The following is a 24,086-nucleotide window of genomic DNA, read 5'->3' on the forward strand; positions in this document are numbered from 1 at the left end:
GCCCGACGGGAGCTTGTTTGAATTTCCCAGACGTTGAGGGGAGCGAGAGCTGAAGGCGGCCTCGCTGCTGCTGCCGCCGCCCTCCTCTGAGCGTGTGCAAAGTGTTCCGTTGGGCGCGCCCGCGCAGGATGCGACAGTGACACCCGAGGCGCGGGCGATGGACGGCGCGGCTTCCCGGCGGCCGCTCGGCGCACCCGCGGCCCCCGGCGACTCCCGGCTACCCCGGCCCGGGCCGCGGGGGAAGCGCGCGGCCGCGGACGAGAACGCGCCCCCGGCGGAGCCCCAGGTGAGCGTCGGGCCGCGCGGGGTGGGGGGCGAGGGGTCGCCGCGCGTCCTGAGCCGCCCCTCCATGTCGTCCCTGCAGAAACGGGCGCGAGCCGGCCCGGCTCCCGGCGCGAAGAGCGCGACGTCCCTGGCGGCGGGCGGCCCCCGGCCCCGAGCGGCCCCCGCGGCGCCTCGCGGCCTCCTCCGCGCCTCCGGTAAGAAGCCCTTCCGGCGCCTGGGTGGCCCCGCGGCCCCTGCGATCGACGCCTTCTGCTTTCGCTTTGCTGCCTTTTCCTCAAGATCCGTCGTCAGAACGCGGCGGCCGGAGTCTCCGGTTCCGACGCCGCGGAGCTGCTGGGGAGCCGGTGGCGGTTCCGGTTGGGGGCTTCGGTGGCCTTCGGAGCCCGCTGGCAAAATGGTGCCGCCGGAGCTGCCGCTGGCCTTGCCCGCACCCAGAAATCACGCGCGTCGCCCGCGCAGCAGCCTTACTGGAGAGCGGCTGGCGACCTTCACTGCATTTTCTCTGTAGGACGACGTCGATCCTCGGCCCGGGCCACCATAGCTGTCCCAGGAGCTTCTTCCATGGGTAGGCAGTTAGCAGTACCTGGGCTGCGCTGGCGGGGCAGCAAAAAAGTTGCCCTCCTGAGTTGCTCTCTCTATTGTTTTTTTTTCTCTTTCTTCTCCCTTCTAGGGCCGATCTGTCGGCCAGCTCCTGCGGCACCTCCCAAGCCAGGTAGGGCCCTGAACTGCCGGCCCGTGGGTGGGTGGGAGCCTTTTAAACCTCCCCTGCTGCTCTTCAGGCCTGTTTTCTCCCCCGCAGCCCCTCCTGCTGCCACTGTAGGCGGAAGGGAGAAGCGAACCCCCTGGGACCTGAAGGGACAGATCAGCGACCTCCGTGCAAAGGTGGGCGCCTACAAGGAGAGGGTCCAGGGGCTGGCGGGGGAGAACGAGACCCTGAAGAGCCAGCTGGGAGGGCTGCAGCAGGAGCTGAAGGAAGCAAACGCTCAGAACAGGGAGCTGACTGGCCAGGCCAGGTGAGGAGAGCAGCTGAATGTAGCAGCGGGACCCCTGGGGGCCAGCTGCTGGTCTTAACCCTCCCAATGGCCTTCTGCAGTCTGTTGGCTTCGGAACTGCGGGTCTGCCAAGGCCAGGCTGAGGAGAGCACCCAGAAAGTGTCACAGCTTCTGGAGAAGGAGCAGCAGCTGGAAGAAACACTCCGGAGCCAAGCCCAGAGGATTGAGGAGCTGGAGGTGCTCAACCAGGAGGTCACGGAGGGCAGCCGGGAGCTGGCCGTCCAGCTGAGGGCCAGAGAGGTGAGTGGATGGGCTGGGCCTTCCGGGCGGGCCACGGCTCGCTGTATCTCCCTTGCTGTCAACAGGCTTCCATTCACCGCCCACTGAAGCACGCAGGAGCAGCTCTCTCCGCTTGCTGCACGGCACACCTCACGCACAGCCAGGAATGGGCATCTCGAGATCATGGGAGAGGGACCCTTGGTCAGTGGTCAGGAGTTTACATGGGGAACACGCTCCCGGGCCTTTCAGTGAGATAATAACCTCCAGGGGATCGTGGACAAACAAGTAATCCACACCAATTTGCTTGTTAGTCCTTCTAGCTTTAATGAATGCAACGCAACCAAGTTTTGCTCAAGCACTTTCATGCGCACGGACTCGCTGAAGCCTTCCCTAGCCGCTGATCGAGGGTGGGCGGAAGGAGCTGCAGCTGTGGTGGTCTTTCCCTGATTGGCTTCCTGTCTGGCCCTCAGTCCTTCCACCCCCAGTGAGCCTCGTTGGCCGTTGCTGCCTTTACTGGGTGAAGGGAGCCTTTCTGCATGCATCATTTTCAGTTTCCAGGCTGGTCTGGCTTCACACATCTGAGCCCACCTTCCTTAGATTTGTGCTGTTTGCTGTTTCTGCCCCCTCTGGCCTTCTCAGGTTGCTTATTTCAGACATTTTGTAACACTAATAACAGGCTGAGACTGGTCCAGGGGGGTGGCAGAGAGGAGGGCAGAAGCAGGCTGGTTGCCACAGATCCAGACTTGAAGCTAGAGCCTTGTGGCCCCTCACTGCCCTGCTCTTCTTGCTTTTTCTCCATGCTGGATAGCATCTGTCGCGCAGCTGGCTCTTTTTCTGCTCAGCCAAGGCCGGGCCAGGCAGAAAGGACCTCCCCAAGGTGAATGTTCAGAACAGCCTTGCAAAGCAGGCAGGATAACCCTGCAGCATAAATCGAAGCCCCTAGCAGGAAGGCTCCTGGGATGTCCCATGCCAGCCAAACCTCCCTCTTTCGGAGTCCAGGGTGGGGAGGGAGACGAGGGCTCCGCCCACCCATCCTTCCTTGCCCCACAGGGAGAGCTGCTGCTGGCTGAGCAGAGCCTGGCTGGGCAGAGGCGGCAGAACGAGACCCTGAGGGCCCAGGCGACAGAGCTGGAGCAGAGGCTGCACGAGTCAGAGATGGAGCGCCGCTTCCTGCACAATGCGGTGCAGGAGCTGAAGGTAAGGAAGGAGCCTGTGGGAAGGGGGCCCCTGCCACTGCCACAAGGGGCTGACCTGTCTTGCTTTGGCTTTCCAGGGGAACATCCGTGTCTTCTGCCGGGTGCGCCCCTTGCTAGCCTGTGAGAGGCAGGCTCAGAAGGCGATCAGCCACTTGCGCTTCCCAGCTGACGACAACAGGAGCCTTGTGCTCTCCAAGGTGGAGGAGGTAGGTCTGCCTCACCCCCAGGCCTAGTGGGCGGAGGGGGGAGAGCCCTATTGCCACATTGGCGGAATGGGGCCAGCGAGGCAGGTGACTAGCCAAGCTCCTCAAGCAACGCTCTGCCAAGCGGGGGAGCCAGTGTCTGTTCTGGGCTGGGGTGGATCAGCCTGACCCTCGTGGCTTCTCCCTGCAGTCCCATGTTGGCCGTGAGCGCAAGGAGGACATCACGTATGAGTTCAATTTTGACCGGGTGTTTCCACCGTCCAGCTCTCAGGAGAGCGTATTTGAGGAAATTTCCCTGCTTGTTCAGGTAGGGGGGCAGAGGCACACCTGGTGGATGGCGGGGGGTGACCCTGCTTTGGCAAGGCATTCACCCTTGATGTTCTCTTCTCCTGCCAGTCGGCCTTGGATGGATATCATGTCTGCATTTTCGCCTACGGGCAGACGGGTAGCGGGAAGACATACACAATGGAGGGCCCAGATGACATGGGCCCTGAGACAGCAGGCATGATTCCTCGGGCTGTGCAACAGGTCTTTACAACTTCCCGCGGGATGGAGGCCAAGGGATGGAAGGTGAGTGGGGGCAGCTGGTCCCTCTGTGCCCAGAGAAACTTGAGTTACAAGGGTCCCTTGTAAATGGCCTAGTGCAATTTGACTTCTGGGACTGTGCAGACCCGAGGGGTTTGGGGTCCCTTGTCTGTTCTTCAGAGGCATTCAAACTGCCTGGAGAAACATAATATTGGTTCTGTAGGGCGGAAGGGGGAGAAAAGTCTGGAGGAGCTCCTTGCAGGCATCCCAGTCATACTGGGCAGCAAAATCAGACATAAACCTCATGTTTTCTGGGCCTGGGCTGAGCCCCCATTTCCTGCCATTTCCAGGGCTGACGGGGGGCTACACCCTCCCTCTGGCTTTCTGAAACTGGCCTGCTGCCCCGTATCCTGGGAGGGCCTGAGTATCCTGCCGTCTCTCCTGTCAGTACCAATTCACAGCCAACTTCCTAGAGATCTACAATGAGACACTGCGGGACCTCTTGGTGCTGCGGCCAGAGCAGAATGGCGAGCTGGAGATCCGGAGAGTGAGCCAGTTCACAGAGGAGCTCCACGTCCCCAACCTCTGCTACGTCCCTGTCTCTTCTGAGCAGGAGGTACTACGCTAGACCTGCATGTTGCCAGAGGGGCTTCTGGCATCTTTTACTCTGGAAGACGTGAGCATCCAATCAGCCAGGCCCTGGGGCTCTCACCCAGCTTCCTCTTCTCTCCCCATGGCTCCCCCACATACCCATTACTTCTGGGGCCTGGCCCTGCAGCCTCTCTTGCTGGCTCCCACACTCTGCCGACGCCCACCTTTCCCTGCCCTTTCTAGGTTCTGAAGCTGCTGATGACGGCCAAAACCCACCGCTCAGTGGCCAAGACCAACCTCAACGAGCGCTCCTCCCGCAGCCACAGCCTCTTCCAGCTCCGTATCGAGGGCAGGAATGCCAAGCAGGAGTTGCACACCTCCTGTGAGTGGCCGCTGTGGCGGGAGACAGAGTGGTCCAGCGCTCTCCAGGCCTGGGGCTGCTGATTCTTGAACAGCCCCTAGTTCAGAAGGGCCCTGACTTGCTCTTGTTCTTCTCCTTGGGCCTGCAGCTGTGCTGAGCTTGGTGGACTTGGCGGGCAGTGAGCGCCTGGACAAGTCTCTCTCCAAGGGGGAGCGGCTGAAGGAGACCCAGGCGATCAACACCAGCCTCTCCAGCCTGGGCCTGGTCATCATGGCCCTCAGCAACAAGGTAGCTGGAGCCCTTCCACCCCCTGGCTGGCTGGGGGCAGGTTGTGAGAAAGCAGCTGGGAGTCCAGAGGGCTCCTCTTTCCCCTCCCTGGAGAATACCACCACCCAGGGAGCTGCCTTGGGAAATCTGCCCTGCTGCTGGTTGATCCCAACCTCGGGGCTTCTTTCTTCCCTGCCTGGGGCCAGAAACATCCCGCCTGTCCCCTTTTGCAGGAGGCCCACGTCCCTTACCGCAACAGCAAGCTGACGTATCTCCTCCAGAACTCGCTGGGTGGCAGCTCCAAAATGTGAGTGGCTAGGGGTGGAAGCAGGTGAGAGGGCACTGCCCTTGGGAGCACCCCCACTCAGGGCCCGCTTTGCACTTTTCCCTCAGGCTTATGTTCGTGAACATCTCTCCGCTGGAGGAGAACTTTGCCGAGTCCCTGAACTCTCTCCGCTTTGCTAGAAAAGTAAGTGGCCCCCGGGGGCTGGTCGGGAGGGGAACCAGGCTGAGGGGCAAGGTGGCTGAACCCCTCCCTTACCTTGCAGGTCAACGAGTGCGTCATTGGCACAGCCTCCAGCAACCGGAAATGAGCGTGGCCCCAAAACCCTCAACACTTGGGTTTCATTTTTTTTAACCTTTTTAATGCTTTTCGATTAGTGCGTGTATCAAACTTTCTGAATAAAAACGGGCAAAATGTCCTGCCAAGCCCTTTCTTTGCTGGGGTTCTGCTCTAGGCCCCCCAAAGGAGCAGCACCTTCTTGCAAGCCTGCAAGCGCAATTCCCCCGCTGTCTCATTTACAGCCCGAGAAACTCGGGGGGGGGGGGCTGCGGTCCCTCCACCCACACCCTCTGCCAGCTGCAGACCGCGCTGCCTCTTCTCTGGCCGATCGCTCGCAGCGTCTCTTCGCCACCGTCTCCCAACGTCCTCCCCGCATGCCACTACTCGGCAGCGGCGTTCCCGGGGGACGATGCCTTTGGAGGGCCGCCGCCCGCCCGGGGCGACCCAGAAGGGGCCGCAGGAAACCCGGAAGTGCGCTCGGCGCCCGCGCGCTTCTTTTCCTTCTCTCTGCGGCTCGCGCAGGCCGGCGGGAGAGGAAGCGCATGCGCAGTGGTTGGCCGCCCGTTGACGGGCACGGGGCAGGCGAAAACTTGGGGAGGCCGTCTCCACCCCCTCCCTCCCGATCCCGCGCGTGTGAAGTCTACCGACTGTGAAGGGACAGAACTCACCACACCGTGGAGTGCAGCCCAGCCACAGCGCGAGAAGAGTTCGGCCTTGAGGGGCGTGGCCTCCGAACCACTTCGGGTGCCGGCCAGTCACGTGCCGGAAGTCGCCGGAGAGTGTTTCTCGCGTACGGGAAGATGGCGACGCCCAATCGCTGTGGGGATCGAGGGGGATGAAGGGGCTCACCTTCCTACTGGCGCGGGCGCTCCTCGGCAGGGAGGGGCCTACGTTGCTGCCGGAGAAGAAGCGCAGGGCCGCCGTTGCCGTCCCCCTAGTCCGTACAGTAATATGGCGGCACGGAGCCTCCGCTTCCGGTCCTGCGCAGTGGCCGCAGAGGGAGGACGGGAGTCCGAGCCGAAGCGAACGGAATCGAAACTTAAAGCAGCTACGGAGGAGCAGAAGGGCCGGCCGCCGCCGGTGAGGACGCCCCGCTCGCTCCCGAGGGCAGACTGGCGCGGGGCCTCCCCAGCTCCTCCCGGCCCGCCCCCGGCGGAGTGGAGGCCCGAGCCCCCTCGCGGAGCGGCCTCTCCGCCCCTTCCCCTTCCCGGGTGCAGGGGGGTCCCCCTCGGCTCTCGGCCGGAGACCCCTTGCCTCCCCCGGCTCAGCCCCCCGGTGCTTCTCTCCCGCAGCCAGGCCACGCCCCCGCTGGCGATGCCCGCCGCCCTCCTGCCCGGCCAGCCATGAGTTCCTCGCCCCGCGCCGGCGACTGCATCATCGTCCTGGACGAAGAAGACAGCGCCCCGTCGCCGCCGCCGCCCGTCGCGCAGGGGGAGGGGGAGGGGGAGGGGGAGGAGAGGTCCCCCGGCCCCAGCGCCCCCCCCCGACCCCTCAATGGCAGCCCGGGCCAGAAGGGCCCCGCCGGCCTCCGCGCGGAGAACGAGCGGCTCTTTGAGGAGGTGAGCGCGGCGGGGCTTCGGGCAGGGCCGCGGGGGAGACGGGGTCCCCGCTCGCTCGGGCTGCGGGCAGGAAGAGCGGCGTGGTCCCCGCCTGCCCTCGGGCGGCCGGGGTGTTTCCCTGACCTACCACCGCGGGAGGCTGCTGGGGCGCCTTGCTGGTTTCGAAATTCAGACCAAGAAGCTCCTGTAATTTCCGCCCACCAGCTTGATTGAATCCATTTATACAAGTGGGTCTGAGCATCTAATAAGGGTGAAAAGCATCCCGTGGAATAATGAAATATAAGGGAGCGAAATGCATTCCGCTGAGGAGGAGACACAACCTCCGTGTCCTTCCCTGGAGCTCACTTAACTTCCCTGCTCACCTCAGCTTTCCTCAGGGGCTCAAGCAGTTAGTACCCGTGCAGGATTGGACCTGTGGTCCTGAGACATCGGCCTCTTCTGCGGGTTTTGTTGACTGAGACTGGGGAAAGCAAACAACATGATGCATTCAGGCCACAGGAAACGCTAATGAAGCTTCATGCAGGGCAGGGCAAGTTTAGTGGCCAGTGAGTCCCTTTGCAATTTGGGGACTTGTCATAAGTGCTCCTGTAGATCCCTGGAATTCTGAGGGGACCTCAAGGATTATTTAGTCCAACTTCCTGCAACATACGGGAGAACCAGTAGCACCATCCCTGAGAGGTGCGGGCCCCACAACCTCCACAGGTAGACTGCTGCACAGATCTTGCGGTCAGGAAGTTTGCCCTTTTCACAGGATGCAAGGGAAAGCTGCCACTGACCCAAGGCAGATCCTTGGGAACAGATCTCAAAGGCTCCATCCTGTTTTTTCCCTATTTCCCAGGATCCCAGGGAGACCAAGGCTTGGTATGGTTTTCTCCATGGCCAAAATTACACTGTCCTGGTCCCCGTTCATCTTAAGATGCACACCGCCTTTTCTGTTTTTGCCTGCTGAGCTTTATTCCTCTTCTCATTTTGGAGTCCTTGGTGCTCTCTGAGCTTGGTGGTTTGTTTGCAGACGGTTCATTACCTGACGAGGTAACATCATCAGTGCGAGGGAGTGTGGGCTTTGCCCCGTTTATATACAGCAGCTTGTCCTGCCAGTGTTAGTGGGGGTGCAGTTTTCTCCTTGATAATTCTTTGATTGGGGTATTGTTTTCTGCCTGATTGTTTGTCTGGTGTTAATCCCTGCTTATCTGGGTGTTGGCTGCTGGAGAGGACGTGTTCTGGTCTTTTTGAGCTTTCTTAGGTTTTTAGGTGTGTAAATGTTGTTTATCTCTATGTGCCTGTTGATGGCTGACTTGTCTGAATACCAAGCTTCCAGGAATTCTCTCAGGTTTTTGGATTTAGCTTGGTCTAAGATGCTGACAGTTTCCCAGTTGAAAATATGGTTGAGTCTGTCCACGTGTGGTGAGATTAAGGAGTTTTCATCGTGTCAGAAGAAACGTGACTGCTGGTTGGTGCTCATGGATGTGCTCTGTCAGCCTTCTGCCTGTGTCCTATGTAGTGGCCATTACGGTCCTTGCACTGTATGTTGGAGATGACTCCTGTTTTTTCTTCTTGGGCTACTGGGTCTTTTGGTTTGCTTAAGATGCCTTGGAGGGCTTCAGTTGGTTTGTGTGCTGCTGAGATGCCCTGCGGTTATAATAGTCTGTTGGCTGTTTCTGAGAAGTTTCTGATGTATGGACGTGTTATATTTTTTGTAGCTTGGGTTGGTTGTGCTGTAGTGGGTTGAGTGGTCAGGCACTTTCTTGATAAAGTTGGGTGGGTATCCAAGGAGAAAACCGCACCCCCACCAACACTGGCAGGGCAAGCTGCTGTATATAAGTAGGGTTAGCTAGTCAGGTAACAAAACATCTGCAATCAAACCACCACGCTCAGAGAGCACCAAAGACTCCACAGTTCAACCCCGAGCTACAGAGATTCTCTTCTATTGGATTCCTCCAAATTTCTCCTTGTTAGATTTTGACTTGGCCTCTCTTCAACTGCAGGTTGACCTTCCCTACGAAGGGGCCAGAGGCTTTTGTGGACATCAGTCCACCTCTGTGAAAGATTCTCCTCCCAGAGTTTAGGGACTGTGGGACTCGCCCATAGATTTCTGTGGGGATGTCACCTTCCAGCTCAACAACCTGGGTGTCTTCCTTCAGCTCCCACTTTCTTCCCCGGGGGAAGTTGTAGACAGGTCAAGCTGCCCGTCCTGCATGTTCCTCAGGCAATGCTCCTCCTGTCCTCCCTTCCCCTTGCAGTTCGTGGCCTTCTGCTCCAAGCACACCGGGGATCACCCTGAGGTCATCTCCTACCTGTCTGGCCGGCACCAGAAGACCAACCCGGAGTACCTGGCCTCTGTGGAGTTCCGCAATGTCCTGAGCCACTGCCTGACGCGGGTGCAAGCCAGGAGAACCAAAATCTACGTCTACATTAACGAATTGTGTACCACCTTCCGGGCCCACTCTCAGAAGAAAAGGGACGTGGCCGCTCCTGTCTCTGAGACGCCACCTGAGCCCGCCAAGCCCCGCGTGGGCTCCAAGCGGCAGATCCGCCACCTGGAGAACCTGCTGCGGGTTTACGCAGATGAGATCCGGCGGCTGCAGGAGCAGGAGCTGGACTTGGCGGAGCTGGACAGCAGGGACTCCGCCTACCTGCAGGAGAGCCGCCTCAAGCGGCGCCTGATGCGTGTCTTCAAGCTCCTCTGTCAGCTGAAGGGCTGCAACAGCCTGACGGGCCGGGTCATCGAGCAGCACATCCCCTACCGTGGGACGCGCTACCCTGAGGTCAACCGCCGCATTGAGCGGCTCATCAACCGGCCAGAGGCCTTCCCAAACTTCGCCGACATCCTCAAGGTGGTGCAAAAGGCCAGTGCCCGTCACAGCCTGGGCCTGCCCAAGCGCCAGATGGAAATCATGGCAACCGACGCCTTCCGCGATGTGGGTGCCTGTCTGCAGGACCGGCGTCGCCGCGACCTGATCTATAACTTTGGCAGCCACCTCACCGATCAGTATCGGCCTAGTGAGTGCTGAGGGGGGTGGAATGGTCGCCCAGGGCCCAAGGCAGCAGCTCTTCAGTGGCCCCTGGCTCCACAAAGGGGAGGTGCTGGCTCGAAATAACCCTATTGTCATCCCCAAATTCAACCAGGAAGGCCAATTTTGGTGCCTTACAACACAAATCGAGTCTTGCTTAAGGCCACCTCTAGTTGCCACCAGTTTGGGGACCCAAACGATTAACAGACCGCTCCTCTTCTACTGGCTATCAGGAAGGAAGCAGACTAGACTCCCACTGGATGCTAATCTGGGTCCTGCATAAACCTGTTTTCCAGGCCCACCTGCTCTGTTGAACCCAAGACTAGGCAAAGGGGTTGGATTTGCGCGTCAGGCACATTCAGGGGAAGAGTGGCCAAGCTCAGCCTTTGCACGGAGGTGGGCATGCTGTCCTTGGCTGTCCTTTCAGTCCCAGGCACGTGGATCCCCGCCCCACAGAGCTTGGGACCAGGGAGCCTGCAAACCCGCCCCCCCCCATCACTTAAACCATTCTTGCCCCATCTTGGTCATTCTCCGGGGCTGGGGGATATTTCTCAGTGCCTGTGTTTCTCCTGCTGCTTCCTCTCTCCCCACTCGAAGCTGCTCTGCTGCAGCTTGTTCTGTAGCTTGTAACACAGACGAGCGAGCTGGAACGCTTTTGGCTGGCCAGGAGGAAAGGTGGGCTGCCACTGCCCTGCAGGAGAGGGAGGGTTGGGGCTGCGGATCCCCTGGGTGCTTCTGGAAAGAATTCTGGGTGGGGCTTTCCAGCTATTCCCATAAAAGTGGGGAGGAGGTTCCCAGCTGTGCCCCACCAAAGTTCCTTGGCTTTCAGGAAAAGGGGGGTGGGGTGAGGCCGGGATGAACGTTAGCCCTGAGGCAGGGAGCAGGCAGGGGAAGGGCTTGTCTGTCCAGCCCCACCATCGCTGCCCAGCTTTCCTGCCTTTGCTGGGAGCTGCTCGGGCACAAGCCTCTCTGAGGGCTGCCTGCATGGTTTGCGAGGAAGGCGGAGGGCGAACTTTCTGGCCCCCGCTCTGGGCGGGGGGGAAGAACTTCCGCTACGTGGGGCAGCAGGGGACCGGGCCAGCGTCCCCTGGGCTCAAGAGAATCTGGAGAGGGGTCTTCCCAGGGGGCCTTGCAGCAGCTGGCCTTTGACCACCCACCCACCGTCAGGGGAGTGGGAGCGCGTCGGCCAAGGGGGGCCAGGTGCACTCCCCTCAGCCTCTGGCTTTCTCCTGCCCGGGCAGACTCTGACCCAGCGCTGGCGGACGGAGAGCTGGCTCGGCGACTGCAGCATAACCAGGAGCTGGCAGTGCAGCGGCTGGAGCAAGTGATCTCGCGGTTCGTCCAGCTCCAGGACAGGAGCGAGGAGGAGGGCCAGCAGGAGGGGAGGCGGCCCAGACGGGACGGCAGAGGGATGTGCACCGGCCCCGGCGGAGCTGCTGGAGCTGTGGAGGGGGAGCCGGCCTCCCCCAAGGAATCCATCTCGGGGGCAGCTGCCAGAGAGGTAATTGGGGCCCAAAAGCCCTGTGCCATGGGATCCTCCCCAGCCCCTTTGGGGGCGTCCCCAGGGTTGGCTGGCTTGGGTTGGCTTTGCAGTTGCAGGGCAGCAGAGCCTCGCGGAGGGCTCCCTGTTTGTGGGCTTTTCACCAACCCCATCTCTGACACTCTGCTGGGGCACTCAGTCAAATAAATAGGAAGCCACGGGGCAGAGGGAGGGAGGGAGGGGCCTTGGGTCTGGCACGGTATCCCAGCCCTCTTGGGCTAGGGGCACTCTCACAAAACGGCTGCAAAGACAACCAGCCTATTAAGAGGAGGATCAGGCTGGCTCTCCCCAGACTCACAGGGGGGGGCACAATCAGGCTTGCAAGATTCTGTAACTATCTCAGTAGAGTCCAGGTCTCCCTGCGAAGCTGGCTTCCTGATCCAGATCACCTCACAGGGCTGGCAGAGATACAATCCCCTTCCTAGCAAGGCGAAGTCCACTGTTCTGTGCCGGGGGCCTCCTCTGGCCGCAGGTCCTGCGTGATCCAGAACGGTGGGGCTGGGCCAAGGGTCAGGCTCTGAAGCCACCGAGAAATAAGGGACGAGTGGAAACCTCCCCCCGCCCACCGCCTTTCCATTAGGACAGCACAGGCCTGGAGGAGATGTGTATACAAAAGGTATCGTGGGAGGAAGAGGAGGAGGAGGAGGAAGAAGAGGAGGAAGACTCCTCCGAGTCTGACATAGAAGCAGAACTGGCCAACTGCCTGGATGGTGGAGAGGAAGAGGAAGAGGAGGTGGCAGTGGCAGCTCCTGAACCAGGTACCCTTTGTGGGTGGGTGGATAAGGTGGCACACAGGGGCCCATCTTCTTTCGCAGACACTCAAGCCTTACCCTCCAAACACCTTCGTTCTTGTGGCAGTGAATTCCGCAGGGTGAGTGTGCAGTAATAGCCCGGGGGTGTCTCCTGCCTGTCCCACGGTTCCTTGGAGGGTTCCTGCTGGCCTGTGAGCACTTGTGCAACGCTCCTCTTTCCACACTACCTGTCCTTTTGTTAGACCCCCCCTATAATTCACACCCCCTTGTTTTGTTGGCCCCTTTTCTGGCTCCCCCACCTGCTCCTGAACGGGGGGGGGGGGAGAGCACTCTTGCCAGGGAGTTGACCTCAGCTGACCCCCTCGCACAGATGAGGACCCCTCTGCCACGGACGCAGAGGCCGACCAGCACATGGACTTGGAGGTGCCCGAGGTGGTCTTGTACTCCTCAGCAGAGGAGTTGGAGGAAGAAGACGAGGACGAGGACGAGGAGGAAGATAGCATCGCGCCGTCCGGTGACTCCGCTTCCCAGCACTTTCTCCTGGAGATTGAAGAAGCCTTGCCGCTGGAGGATGAGGACACGCCACCCCTGTCCCCCTCGCCACCGCCTCAGGGGGAGCAGGAGCCCGCCTGCCCCGTCCCCAAGGGCCCCCTGCCCCCCAAGCGCAGCCGCTCTCTGGAAAACGGGGAGCTCAACGGGCAGCCGCCCGGCAAGAGGGCCCACTGGCGGGGGGAGCACCCGGTCTCCAACAGGTGAGGGGACACGGTGGGCGGACTGAGGGGAAGGGGTCCGAGGGGAGGGCTGCTGCTGAGCTGCGTCTCCCTGCTTTCTTCCCGGCAGCAGCGGCGGTTGCATCGAGGTGCCCAGCTCCGGCTCCGAGGGGGAGGAGGAGAGGCCACGCTGGCTGCCCCCCCGGAGCCCGGCCCTCCTGGCAGACTCCACCCGCGCCGACTCGCCCGGCCTGGGCCTGGTCACCAGCACCCAGGGCAGTCCTCCGCCACCCCGGCAGCCGCAGCCGCAGCAGGAGGAGCTCCTCAGCAGGGTGGGTGTTGGCGGGGAGGTGGGACCCAGAAGTCCTGGGGCCTCCTCCGGCCCCTTCCCGCCCGGGTTTCCGGGGGCTGCGGGGGGAGCAGCGCCTTCAGCCTCCACCCCGGAGACCCCTTGCTCTGTGGCCGCTGACCGCTCTCTGCTCTTCCTCCCCAGACCAGCGTGGCCACCCAGTGCGACCCGGAGGAGATCATCGTCCTGTCCGACTCGGAGTAGCCCCGCCGGCCGGCCGGGCGGCGCTGTTTTTTCTTCGGGAACCGAAGGGGGGCGGGGAGTTGCGCAACTCAGACCCGGGAGCGGATTAGTAATAAAAATGACTATTTTTCTGTACGGAGGCTGCGTGCGTTCTTCTCGGCGGGGGGGGCGGGGGCTTCTGGCGGGAGGGCGCGGCGCCGCCGGCCCCTCCTCTGCGCGTGCTGCGCGGCTCGTACCCGCCTCCCTCTCTCCCCGTTTCCGGCGAGCGGGGGCGGGGCCGCGCGTGCGCAGAGGGCGCGGCGCGCGGTCGGCGGGCAGAAACCCGGCCTTAAAGGCGACGCGGCCCGGGGCGGGCGAGGCCTGCGGGGCGGCCGCCTTTAATCCTCTCGCCGCGGGGCGGGCCGGAGCCGCGGCGCCCAAAGGAAGAGGCTGCCCGGCGCGAGGCCCGTTCCCGGCGAGGCGAGGGAGCGGCGGGACGCCGAGCCTTCCCCGCGCGGGGCAGTCTACCATGGAGGCGCCGGGCGCGGGCCTGGCGGTGGTGCACGTGGACTTCCCCGAGGTGACGAGCGCGCTGCTGGAGAGCCTGAACCAGCAGCGCGTGGAGGGGAAGCTGTGCGACATCGCCATCCACGTGCAGGGGCGCGTCTTCCGCGCCCACCGGGCGGTGCTGGCCGCCTCCTCGCCCTACTTCCACGACCAGGTGCTGCTGAAGAACATGACCTCGGTGGTGCTGCCCAGCGTGATGGACCCCACGGCCTTCGAGATGGTGCTGGGCTCGGCCTACACCGGCCGGCTGCGCATGGCCCGCGACGAGATCGTCAACTTCCTGACGGTGGGCAGCGTCCTGCAGATGTGGCACATCGTGGACAAGTGCACGGAGCTGCTCAAGGAGCGCCGCGCGGCCGCGCCGGGCCCGCCGCCCCCCGCCGCCGCCGTGGCCTCCTCCTCCTCCTCCGCCGCCGCCGCCGCCGCCGCCGCCTCCTCCTCCCGCGTCCACTCCAGCCGCACCAGCGACAACCAGTCGCCCAGCAGCAGCAACTACTTCAGCCCCCGCGACTCGGGGGGCGAGGGCCCCGACCCAGCCAAGTACGGCCCCCGGGGCGGCTCGGCGGCCGAGCGGGACGAGCACGACGAGGAGGTCGTCTTCCAGGCCGAGAAGGGCCCCTCCCGCGGCCCGGACCCCTTCGCCGGCGGCAGCAAGTTCATCCTGGAGACAGACGATGACGCCAGCGACGGCGGCGGGGAGCCCGGCAGCAGCGAGGGCCGCCGCCCGGTGTACGTGCGGCCCAGCATCGTGCCCCAGAAGCAGTGGGTCTTCGTCAAGAAGGAGCGCTCGCAGGAGGACCTGGTGCTCACCTGCGAGGAGGACGAGGACCCCGTGGAGGCGTCGGCGTCCGGCCCTCTCCCTGAGGCCGCCCTGAGCATCAGCGACGTGCGCACCCTGACCGACCCCGGCGGCGCCAAGCTAGAGGAGCAGGTGAACTTCTGCGAGTCCTCTGAGGACTTCTCTTCGCCCTACGAGGGCCTGGAGGAGGGCTCCCCCCTGCCCGGTGCCTTCCCGCAGCGGCCCCTCCTGCCCATGGACATGCAGGGCAACCAGATTGTGATCTTCCCCCCGCAGGCACCCGTGGAGCACGGGGCCGTGCAGCTGGCGGCTGGCTCCGGGGACGGCAACAAGATATTCATGTGCCACTGCGGGAAGGCCTTCTCGCACAAGAGCATGCGCGACCGGCACGTCAACATGCACCTCAACCTGCGTCCCTTCGACTGCCCCGTCTGCAACAAGAAGTTCAAAATGAAGCACCACCTGACGGAGCACATGAAGACCCACACAGGCCTTAAGCCCTACGAGTGCGACGTCTGCGCCAAGAAGTTCATGTGGCGCGACAGCTTCATGCGCCACAAGGGCCACTGTGAGAGGCGCCACCGCCTCGGTGGAGGTGGCAGCGGCAGCATCTCGGGCGCTTCTGCAGTCTCCGGGGTTGCCAAGAAGGAGGCATCGCCATCCCGGATCACTGGCGACGCTGAATGGTCCACTGGGAGGTCGCCACGCAGTGAACTGGGCTTCGCAGGGAGCAGCAAGATGTGAGGAGGGGGGCTGTGAAACTGATGCCCTCCCTGCGAGGAAGACCCTTCTGGCCCTCGGATGAGCCAAAGTCCTTCCCCTTCGCTGGCTGCCGTGGGCTGCCAGGCCCCTTTCCCTGGACAAGTCCTGCGACTCCCCTCTGGGACCTGCCCGAGCTGATTTCTGCAGGGGACACCTTGCAGAAGGTGGGGAGCCAGGAACAGCTTCATCCTCCCGGCTGCTTGGCCTGGCTGTCTTCCCATCATGCAATGGGCCCAAGCCTCGGCAGGGGTGTCATTAAGACCCTGGACAGGCCCAGAGCCAGGTGGGCAGAGCCCCAGGCCCTTCCTCTCTTGCAGCCCTAACCCTTGCCTAAAATCCTATTTCAGGGGAGAGGTGACTCGCTTGGGAAGAAGCCAACACTAAATGCCACCCTCTGACCCATTTGCAGAGGGAGGGTCCTGTTGATGTAGCAGCCTCCTCCTCTCCCCTCTCTGCGCATGTCTGTCTTGGGGGTGCAGACATTTTGGCAAGAGCCCCTGCTTTGCCCAGGGAGAGGTGTGGGGGGGAGATTTTTCATGGCGGGGGCAGTTCTGACCAGCTGGATGAGTCCAAGAGCTGGACGGTGACTGTGTCCGGAGAGAACCCCCTGCTTTGGGGGGAAATCACACCTCTGGACCTCCCTCCTGAAACAGCTGGGCTCTGCTCTCCTGCCCCAGCCAGGGGAAGAGCCCCCCCGGCATCCCCACGTGGGGAGCCAGGAAAAGCCCCTTCCTCCGCCCGTTTGTTCCTTCTGTTTAGATGAAAAATGTTGTCCTTCAATTTGGTTGGGGCCTTTTTTTTTTTTTTTTATGAAAGCGACAAATTCTCTATAAATATTTATTGCTGTTTATCGCCTGGTTTGGATCTTTGCTGGCACCATCCCTGGGGCCGTGGCTTGGGCCAAGGAGAGATGGGGAGCCCCCTCCCCTGCTGCAGGTGAGCTCTGTGGGGAGGAGGCCAGGCGGGCTCTCCTTGCCCCATGGTAGCAGTCAGCCCAGTGACGTTCTGCTTTAAATTTAGGCTGATCCAGGGAACTGCAGCTTAACTCCACTGATTCTGGTCCTCGTGCCCGTGGTCGTGAAGAGGCTTCCCTTTAGGGACCTGAACGCGCCCCCGTGTCGCCCTCCGTCTTCTTCTCCCCAAGCTTTCCCACCTGCAGCTCACAGGGCACCGCCTGCAGCTCCTGTATCGCTTGCCCCCCCTGCCCTGCCAGCATCGGCCTGGAAATTGGGGGGTCCCGCCAGCACAGAGCAGAAGGGCTTCCAGGTCTCTGGGTGACGCTTCCTGCAGATGCTCTCTTCCCCCCCCTTCCGGAGTGATCCCCTCAACACCTGCCCCAACTCTAATCCTGTCTCAGTTTCTAGCTCTCAATCGAGCCTCTTGCCCGTAAGGAAGGAGGGAAAGGGACAAGGGCGTGAAGGACAGGAAGGCTGGATTCAGGAAGAGGTCCATGTCCGAAACTAAAATGACAAAACCAGTGCTCAATGGAGAAAATCCTAAGCTAGGGGAAAATGTGGTAATGAAGTCTGGTTTAGGGCATGGCTTTTCCTTCAACCCTTTTGCCACGTCTGCCCTCGTCTTGCCTGGCAAAGAGGAAACTGGGAGAGCCCTCTGACTGGCATTTTATTCATGGCTCTGCTGGAGACAAACTCCGAGACCAAACAGGCTTGCTATTTAGGGAAGAGGCCCCACAGCTAGCACCAGTTTTGGAGGCCCAAAGATTGCCCCTGAGGGGCCACTCCAGCAGGGCCTACAACGGGGCCCCTGCGGATGCTCCCTGCCCCCTCGTCCTCAGCGGGCTCTTCCTCTGGGCCCACCTCACCCTTGCGGCTGTGCCGAATATTTGGGGGGAACCGGAGTGTTCATTTGGTGTGAAGGTGTAAATACAGATGGGGAGCCGATACTGAGGATTTTGTGGTAAAATCCAAGCTGTGACTCCTGTTTGGCCACGTCGGACATTTCGGCACAAGTGGAAACTTTCGAAGACAAACACACCAACCCAAGCCCACTCCCTGGCTGTGTCACCAGCACAAGAAATACACTTTGCGCACCCACCCCCTTCATTGGAAGAGCCTAGGCCAGACTCCCCCAAGGCTGAAAGGAAAGCTGTTCCAGCTGAGCTGTGACTGCCGGGCGGCCTCGGTGTCCTTTTCGGACAACAGGGCAGACGGGTTTGCCCCTGCTGCCTTCCGGAATGCTTGCTGACTTCCTAATACTGATCCCGGGATCCCCTGGTGGTCTCCCATCCAGCTTGTCTCCGGATCAGCTGCTACCTGCGGCCCCTGGGGATCACTGCGAGCATGAAATCGCCCTGCCCGGAGGAAAGTGGACTGGAACGCGCGCCGTCATGTTCCTTTCCGCGAGGCTACCGGGCACCGAGCGCTTCGTGGGAAGCCCGTCCCTCTCCTAACGCGCGGGGCGGGCGGGCGAGAGAGCTCGCGGGCTTCGTTGGGGCCGAGAGCGGAGCTGAGGCTCGGCTTGGCAGCCGCCGACCGTCAGCAGCAAAGCAAGGCGCTTCTGGGTGCTTCCTGCTGGAAAGAAGCCGAGAATATTCGGCGCCGAGATTGCTGCCCCCCGCCGCGCAGGGGGCCTTTTCTCCGTGCCCCGACCGAGGAGGTGATCCGGCGGCCGCGAGGCCGAGTCAGCCGGTGCCGACAGGCGGCTTCTGCGCGAGGGAGCGCGCGAGCCCCTTCGCGCCCGCGCCACCGGGACGCTTTGGGGCGCAGGAGCCCAATGGGAGCGCCCGGGGCCGTCGGCCCGAGATTCCGCGCCGGAGAGCAGCCGGCCGCCCCGTTTTCCGGCGCCGAAAGCCGGCCGCGCCTTCCCGGCCGCGCGGCTTCCTCCTCCGCCGAAAGCGAAAGCGGGTCCGCCGCCGGAGCAGAGCGCGCAGCGTTGCTCTCCCGCTCGCGGTCCCCGCCTGTCCGCTCCCGCTCGGTATGGCCGCCTCGCTCGCTCTCCTCCTCCCCGTCCTCGTCCTCGGTAAGTGGGGCCGGGCGCCCCGGGCCTGGAGGAGGGGGAGGCGGGGCCGCCTGCGCCCACAAGGGGCCCTCAAGCCGCGGCGACCGCCCGGCCCCGTGGCCCCCGGCAGGGGCTGGGGCTGGGGCTGGGGCTGACCCGCGGGCGACCGCCTGTCCCGCGGCAGGGAGCGCGGGCCGGGAGAAGCGCCGCGGGGGTTCCCCGCTCGGGCGGGCTCCGCTTTCCCTTCCTCGGAGAGGCGGGGCCGGCCTGCGCCTGGCTCACCGCCTTCGTCCGCCCTGCAGGTGCGGCCCTGAGCGCGCCGCCGCCGCCTTCAGCCGCGGCCAAGCTGGGCTGCTGGTTCGTGGAGGAGAAGGGCGGCGGCGGCGGCGGCGGCGGCGGCGGCGGGGGGTCGGTGATGCCCAGCGACCTGAGCCAGCGCCGCGCCCTGCTCATCCTGCCGCCGCCGGGCCGCCGCCTGCCTGAAGCCGCCCTGGAGCACGACCTGCCCGCGGAGGTGGAGGCCGGCCTGGCCTTCCAGCTGCTGGGTACGAAGCCTTGGCGTGACGGGGCTGACTTTCCTCTTCTGGAGCGGTGACGTCCTGAGGAGCTAGCTCTCTTCAGGCGGGGGGCGGGGCGGGCCAGGGCAGACCGCTGGAGGCTGAAGCGGGAAGAGAGGGTTCGGCGGTGGGTGCCGGCCTTAAAGTCCATTTCTCCGAGGCCACCCTCAAAGATGCCAAATCGGCTCCCAGCGGGTTCCCGGCCCTGGGGCTGCCAGTACAGGGCTGGGTGTTCTGGCCAGCAGGAGAGAGAGAGAGAGAGAGAGAGAAGAAACCACCCCACCTCTCCGTCTCCCCTTCCTTTGGACAGACCCGTCTGGTACCCTCTGGAGCAGCAGAGAGCCCAGGGCCCACCCCCTCTGGCGGGGGGCTGATCTCCCAGACTCAGAGGCTGAGGCCCACGTCTCCTGTGAGATCAACCCATACCACCCCCAGGAGGCCCACGTGCCCTGGGCTGTGGGGCTGGTGAGCCAGAAGGACTGCCCCCGCTCCCTGGAAGGCCGGTGGGTCATCACCACCATCCAGAATCCGGAGGTGGACTTTGGGGTCAGCAGCATCCTCCACGGGGAGGCACCGTTGTCTGGAAAACAAGAGACTAGCAGCGTCAGTACAGCAACAGGTACAGGACCTTTCTCCGTGAATTCAAGGGAGGGGGCTACTGATGGGGGGGCTCTCTTTGACTGCTCCTTCTTTCTTAGCAATAATATTGCAAACAAGAACAATCCTGAATTAATTGTATAGGCTTACTCCTAAGTAGTAACCCAAACATAATGCTCTCCAGATGGGCAGGGTGATAAGATCCATCTCCCCCAGCTGGGAAGGATGGGAATTGAAGTCTCACATATCCCATGGGTTGTGATTGGTGAGAAAGATTTCAACAAGAGGAGGCAGCTTGAACAAAGCCTTTTGCAAGGCTATATTTAGTGGAATAAGGTGTACATTTTTCCTTCAAATAATTTATCCTTAAAAGTCATTTTCTGTTACTGAGAATACAGTAAAGGAAACAGTCAGATTTTTTACTATTTTATTTCTTTTGTTCCTTCCTCTTTGTTTAGCTGGAGCAGGACTTGTTTAGGAATACAAATTAAACATAGGGCATAAGGCAACAAAATAAATCCAGACTTAAAACTAGCAAAAAAACATTAATGAAGAATTTTAAAGCCTTAGAAGAAATTAAACACTGATTTTTGAAGTTAGAATTGTCCCCCCCAAAGGTTAATGGGGAGGCAGCTAGCCCCACGTCTGGGTGCCATCTTCCCCAGGGAACCTGGGCCTCCCCGCGAAACCTGGCTGCGGGGGGAGCCGGGGTACGTGGAAGGGGCATGCGGGCCTGGCTGACCAGGCCTCTCCTCTTCTGCAGCCGTCCTCTCCGTCTTCACCCGGACACCCCACCTGCAGTCCCGCCTAGGGCAGGACGTGCTGCTCGACTGCAGCTTTTCGGCTCCAGCTGTGGCCTTCTCAGTCGAGTGGCGCCACCAGTACAGCGGGGCAGGCCGGGTGATCCTGGCCTACGACGGAGCTGCCCAACGCATGTCGGTGTCTGAGGAGGGGGCCCGGCTCTTTCTGGATCCCGTGAGTAGCAACATCTCGCTGCAGCTGCAGGCGGTCCAGGTGCACCACGAGGGGATCTACATCTGCTCCATCTACCTGCCCCACCTTCATGCCCAGCAGGCTGTGGAGCTGAAGATCGTGGGTGAGTGGTTCCAGCCCCCCCGTGCTTCACGCCATTCGGCTGCTGGGTGCCCCCAGGGCCCCCAGCCCAGGCAGGGTCTCCCCCAGCTTCTCCCTGGCTTGCAGAGCCTGCTCCGGGGCAGCCAGGAGGAGATCCTGTGGGGCCAGATGAATAATTCTTTCAGTCCCTGGTGGGGGGAGGGGGCTATTCGCACTGGAAGGCTTCTGCTCCCTTCCCCAAGTTCAGGCGTCGGATAAGCGCTGGGCAGTTTGATCCATGCCTGGACTGGATTGCTGGGAGCCAAGGTCTGGAACCACTGGGGCCCAGCAAAGCTTTGTTAACGGGCAGAAGAAAGGATTCGCCTTTGCTAACGGAGGTGTATTTTAAGGTCCCGGGATTCTGCGGAAAGCAAACGCTCACCCAGGCCAGAGGAAGCTCAAGGAATGCTGGCTTGGTTCTTTGGTGGCAGCAGACTGAGATGCCAGCTGGGTGTAATGAATAGGGTGGTGGTGAAGGGTTGGGTTAGAGCCGGGAGACCCAGGAGATTCACCCCCAACCTTGGAGGCTCATCGGGGGCCTTGGGCCTGTCACTCTCTCACGCCAGCCTACCTCACAGGGTTGTTGTGAGAGAAACCAGAAGGATGGAGTGCTGCGCACACCACCTGAGTTCCTGAATGAAAGACAGGGTCTAAATCTTGCCAAGAAAGAAATTATTTTATTTTACGCAACGCTCAGAAATCTTCTAGCCACTGTTTCTGCATTATCTGGTACTGGTAGATGATGGGCCTCTGTTTTTCTTAGTCTTCCTGGGAGGAAAAGGGGGGTTGAGTTTAGGGGAAAAACCTTACATCCTCCCTGTGACCTGTTCCCTCTTTCTTCCCCCAGAGCCACCCAAGGCCACCCTCCGCCCAGTCCCGTTCTCAGTGCCCCCTGGCACCCACGCAGAGCTGGTCTGTGAGATCACTGGTTATTACCCCCAGAGCGTCTCCGTGGTCTGGAAGCGGCGCAGCCCTGGCATGGCCCACGAGGTCCTCCTGGACACTTGGGAATCAGGGCACCGGCAGTCCCCTGATGGCACCTACAGCTTCACCAGCTTTGCCCGCCTGCCAGCTGTCCAGCCAGGAGACCAGGGGTCCTCATACAGCTGCCACATGACTCATGTGGGGCTGGGGGAGGCAGGGCTCCAGAAGGCTGTGAAGCTGCACGTGGCAGGTAGGTGCAGAGGAGCGGTGGGACCACTGGTGGGGGAACAGCAGGGAGGCTGCGGAGGAAGGGTATCCCCCCGTGTAAGGAGAACGCAAGGGCAAACTGCTTCCAAACCTGCTGCAAGAAAATTGCAGGGTGTTCGTGCATCCACCCAGAGTCAGGGCTGACTCGGGACCAGAAGAACAGGCCCTGGGGGACCCCCAGTTTTGAGGGACTGGAATAACAGTTCTTTGGACCCACAAGTGTGAAATGGCTTCTCTTGGCGGCATTGTGGTCCTGCTGGCACCAGAGGCAGGTGGTGAATCCTGGGTACAGCCCCAGACGATGGGGTCCCAGTGCCAGTCTGCCCTGCAGGGTGCACTGAAAGCGGTGTTTGTGCAGACCCTCGGTTTTGTGGTAAAATCCTGCAGGAATTCCAGGCGGGGTCAGGGTGCGATCAACCCTGGGTGCAGGCAAGAGCCTCTGGGCCCATGGCAGAGTCCAGCCAGCTCATTGGTATGACTAAAGAGGTGCTGCTCTTAAGAGAACACCTGGGCCAGCTGGATTGGGACCCTGGCTCCCAGAGTTCCCAACCAGCACACAAGGACCTTGGGCTCCCCCCCCTCTTCCCCAGGAACTCAGCCCTCGCGGGGCTTGGTTCCGATTGATGTCCCCGGGGCCGCCTTGCGTGGGACGCGTTGATGGAAGAGGTTTCCAGGAGAGCACCCCAAAGGGCTGGGAAGGGTCCCACCTGGCTTCAGGGGGGCTGATGCCCCTTTCCCGGACTCCCCACCTCCCTTCCTTTCCAGGATCCTCAGGCCCCTCTGTGGAGGACGTCATTGGCCTCTTCCTGATAGCTTTTGCACTCCTGGGCTTCCTACAGGCGATTTCCAGGCGAGGTAAGCGCTCGCTTGTTGCTCATGATCCCCCCCTTCAAAGGGTACCCCGTCATATTTGACCAGGTTGCTTGCTTTCTTGCAGTGCTTGGAGAGAAGGAGAGGTCGGAGGTGAGCTCCCGACGTCCTGTGCCTGGCCGTTCGCGGCCTCTTGGTCATCCTGCCGGGCTGGGGCAGAGGAGTAGCGGGCGGCACCTTCAGCCACACCTGAACCTCCTCCCACCTCAGTCTCTTTTTCCCACAGAAAGTGGAGTGAGCCGGTCAGTGGACAGCGTCCTCCTGGGTCGTGCAGCCCCCTTTGGATCCTCAAGAAAGGGGCGCAGAGGAAACCTGAAGGAGGCATCGGGAGTCCTTTGGGGGATCTTCATTGGCAATTTGGGGAGGGGGGTGCTAAAATCACTTGGGATGCTTGTGTGCCCTTCCCAGATAAAGCAAGCAGGAAACCCACTCCCCTTCCCGCCTCACCCCTTTGGCGAGATGGGGAGGTCTGCCCGCCTGCCCCCAGGGCCCTTTGGATGGGTAGGGAGGGGCCTGCCCTCACTTTTTCCCCGTGGGCTGCTTTCACAGCAGGCCCATGTTTTCCCCTTTGGCAGTTGTGCAAGCTCTCCCAAAATATTGGCCCTTGTTGCTCTTAAAGTAATGGAACCAGCCTGGTCTGCTCTGGGCACACAGACATGAGGCGTTTGAAGAGCCAGCAGAGGGCCTGGCACCAGATTTTCTGTCTTGTAATCTGGCCATGGATATTTAAGCAACTTTGGTTTTCAAGTCCTGAATTGGGCTCCCTTTGTTGTGGCATGGGTGGGGGGGTGGCTTTCCTGCCTGCCCCCGCCCCCCCAGCTGCGGGACAGAAAAGAGGCCGTCGGCCAGGAGGTGGCACGGCTGAAGCACCCGGCTCCCTGGCCTGGGGGCACTGCGCTTTGCTTGTTGGAGCCAGGAAGTGGCTCTGGAAACAGGCAAGGACCCAAGCCTGGTCCTGTCCTGCCACGAGTGGAAACTCTGCCCAGGGGAACACCGGGCCTGCAAAAGCCCCTGTGCAGCCAGGTGGACGGAGCGTATCGCCCCTCACGAGATCAAGGCCATCTATGGGGTCTGCTGCGGACTCTCCCTCTGGCACCGCCACAGAGAAGCCTGCCTCCCGAGGCAGCAGCTACCGTCCCCTGGCTGTCTGGCACTGCTCCCCCCCAGGCCTGTTGGGGTTTCCCTGCTGCAGATCGTAAGCTGCACGTCGATTGCCAACTGCCTGCCTTGCTCTGTGCAGCAGCCCATAAAGATTTCCGTTGAAATGTACGGTTTGAAGGGAGGTCTTTGGGGTGCGGGAGGAGAAATTATGTGTGGCTTGCAGAACG

The 24,086-nt window shown here is 61.7% G+C and overlaps 4 protein-coding genes across 6 annotated transcripts; all 4 read left to right on the forward strand.

The window, feature by feature from the left end:
• Positions 1-17: 17 nt before the first annotated feature.
• Positions 18-5,395, forward strand: KIFC1 (kinesin family member C1). The gene is made up of 16 exons (XM_088151386.1): positions 18-286; positions 365-479; positions 794-850; positions 956-997; positions 1,085-1,298; positions 1,379-1,577; positions 2,607-2,753; positions 2,830-2,958; positions 3,146-3,262; positions 3,352-3,525; positions 3,929-4,096; positions 4,315-4,453; positions 4,581-4,720; positions 4,933-5,006; positions 5,093-5,168; positions 5,248-5,395. Exons 1-16 carry the CDS (start codon positions 158-160, stop codon positions 5,290-5,292), a joined length of 1,965 nt encoding a protein of 654 aa, XP_088007512.1. The 5' UTR covers positions 18-157; the 3' UTR covers positions 5,293-5,395.
• Positions 5,396-5,827: 432 nt separating this feature from the next.
• Positions 5,828-13,500, forward strand: DAXX (death domain associated protein). 2 transcript variants are annotated; one of them, XM_088151351.1, is made up of 8 exons: positions 5,828-6,341; positions 6,554-6,820; positions 9,061-9,820; positions 11,073-11,332; positions 11,952-12,129; positions 12,494-12,875; positions 12,964-13,165; positions 13,327-13,500. In XM_088151351.1, exons 1-8 carry the CDS (start codon positions 6,213-6,215, stop codon positions 13,384-13,386), a joined length of 2,238 nt encoding a protein of 745 aa, XP_088007477.1. In that variant the 5' UTR covers positions 5,828-6,212; the 3' UTR covers positions 13,387-13,500. The 2 variants fall into 2 exon arrangements, with proteins under 2 accessions (XP_088007477.1, XP_088007478.1); XM_088151352.1 differs by having other exon boundaries at positions 6,212-6,341; positions 6,558-6,820.
• Positions 13,501-13,650: 150 nt separating this feature from the next.
• ZBTB22 (zinc finger and BTB domain containing 22) lies at positions 13,651-16,332 on the forward strand. The gene has a single exon (XM_088151421.1). It carries the CDS (start codon positions 13,874-13,876, stop codon positions 15,452-15,454), a length of 1,581 nt encoding a protein of 526 aa, XP_088007547.1. The 5' UTR covers positions 13,651-13,873; the 3' UTR covers positions 15,455-16,332.
• A 1,410-nt stretch (positions 16,333-17,742) lies between these two features.
• On the forward strand, positions 17,743-24,023 carry TAPBP (TAP binding protein). Of its 2 annotated transcripts, XM_088151317.1 has the most exons (8): positions 17,743-18,451; positions 18,733-18,975; positions 19,298-19,606; positions 20,348-20,680; positions 21,545-21,871; positions 22,654-22,743; positions 22,826-22,851; positions 22,985-23,129. In XM_088151317.1, the coding sequence occupies exons 1-8, from the start codon at positions 17,773-17,775 to the stop codon at positions 22,994-22,996; spliced, it is 2,019 nt and encodes a 672-aa protein (XP_088007443.1). In that variant the 5' UTR covers positions 17,743-17,772; the 3' UTR covers positions 22,997-23,129. The 2 variants fall into 2 exon arrangements, with proteins under 2 accessions (XP_088007443.1, XP_088007442.1); XM_088151316.1 differs by lacking the exon at positions 22,826-22,851 and having other exon boundaries at positions 22,985-24,023.
• The last annotated feature ends 63 nt before the right edge of the window (positions 24,024-24,086 follow it).

The sequence above is a fragment of the Python bivittatus genome, unplaced genomic scaffold (assembly GCF_059951505.1).
Source record: "Python bivittatus isolate LINGU-HERP-01145 unplaced genomic scaffold, Pbiv_v1 ctg000650_np1212, whole genome shotgun sequence".
Lineage (NCBI taxonomy): Eukaryota > Metazoa > Chordata > Lepidosauria > Squamata > Pythonidae > Python > Python bivittatus.

Coding starts and splice junctions, on each gene's coding strand:
- ZBTB22 (XM_088151421.1), top strand. CDS start 13,874: ATGGAGGCGCCGGGCGCGGGCCTGGCGGTGGTGCACGTGGACTTCCCC.
- TAPBP (XM_088151316.1), top strand. CDS start 17,773: ATGAAATCGCCCTGCCCGGAGGAAAGTGGACTGGAACGCGCGCCGTCA. Junction 21,872..22,653: donor TGTGAAGCTGCACGTGGCAG/GTAGGTGCAGAG, acceptor CTTCCTTTCCAG/GATCCTCAGGCCCCTCTGTG. Junction 22,744..22,984: donor ACAGGCGATTTCCAGGCGAG/GTAAGCGCTCGC, acceptor TTTTTCCCACAG/AAAGTGGAGTGAGCCGGTCA.
- DAXX (XM_088151351.1), top strand. CDS start 6,213: ATGGCGGCACGGAGCCTCCGCTTCCGGTCCTGCGCAGTGGCCGCAGAG. Junction 6,821..9,060: donor ACGAGCGGCTCTTTGAGGAG/GTGAGCGCGGCG, acceptor TTCCCCTTGCAG/TTCGTGGCCTTCTGCTCCAA. Junction 12,876..12,963: donor GAGCACCCGGTCTCCAACAG/GTGAGGGGACAC, acceptor TCTTCCCGGCAG/CAGCGGCGGTTGCATCGAGG.
- KIFC1 (XM_088151386.1), top strand. CDS start 158: ATGGACGGCGCGGCTTCCCGGCGGCCGCTCGGCGCACCCGCGGCCCCC. Junction 1,299..1,378: donor GAGCTGACTGGCCAGGCCAG/GTGAGGAGAGCA, acceptor GGCCTTCTGCAG/TCTGTTGGCTTCGGAACTGC. Junction 5,007..5,092: donor CTGGGTGGCAGCTCCAAAAT/GTGAGTGGCTAG, acceptor CTTTTCCCTCAG/GCTTATGTTCGTGAACATCT.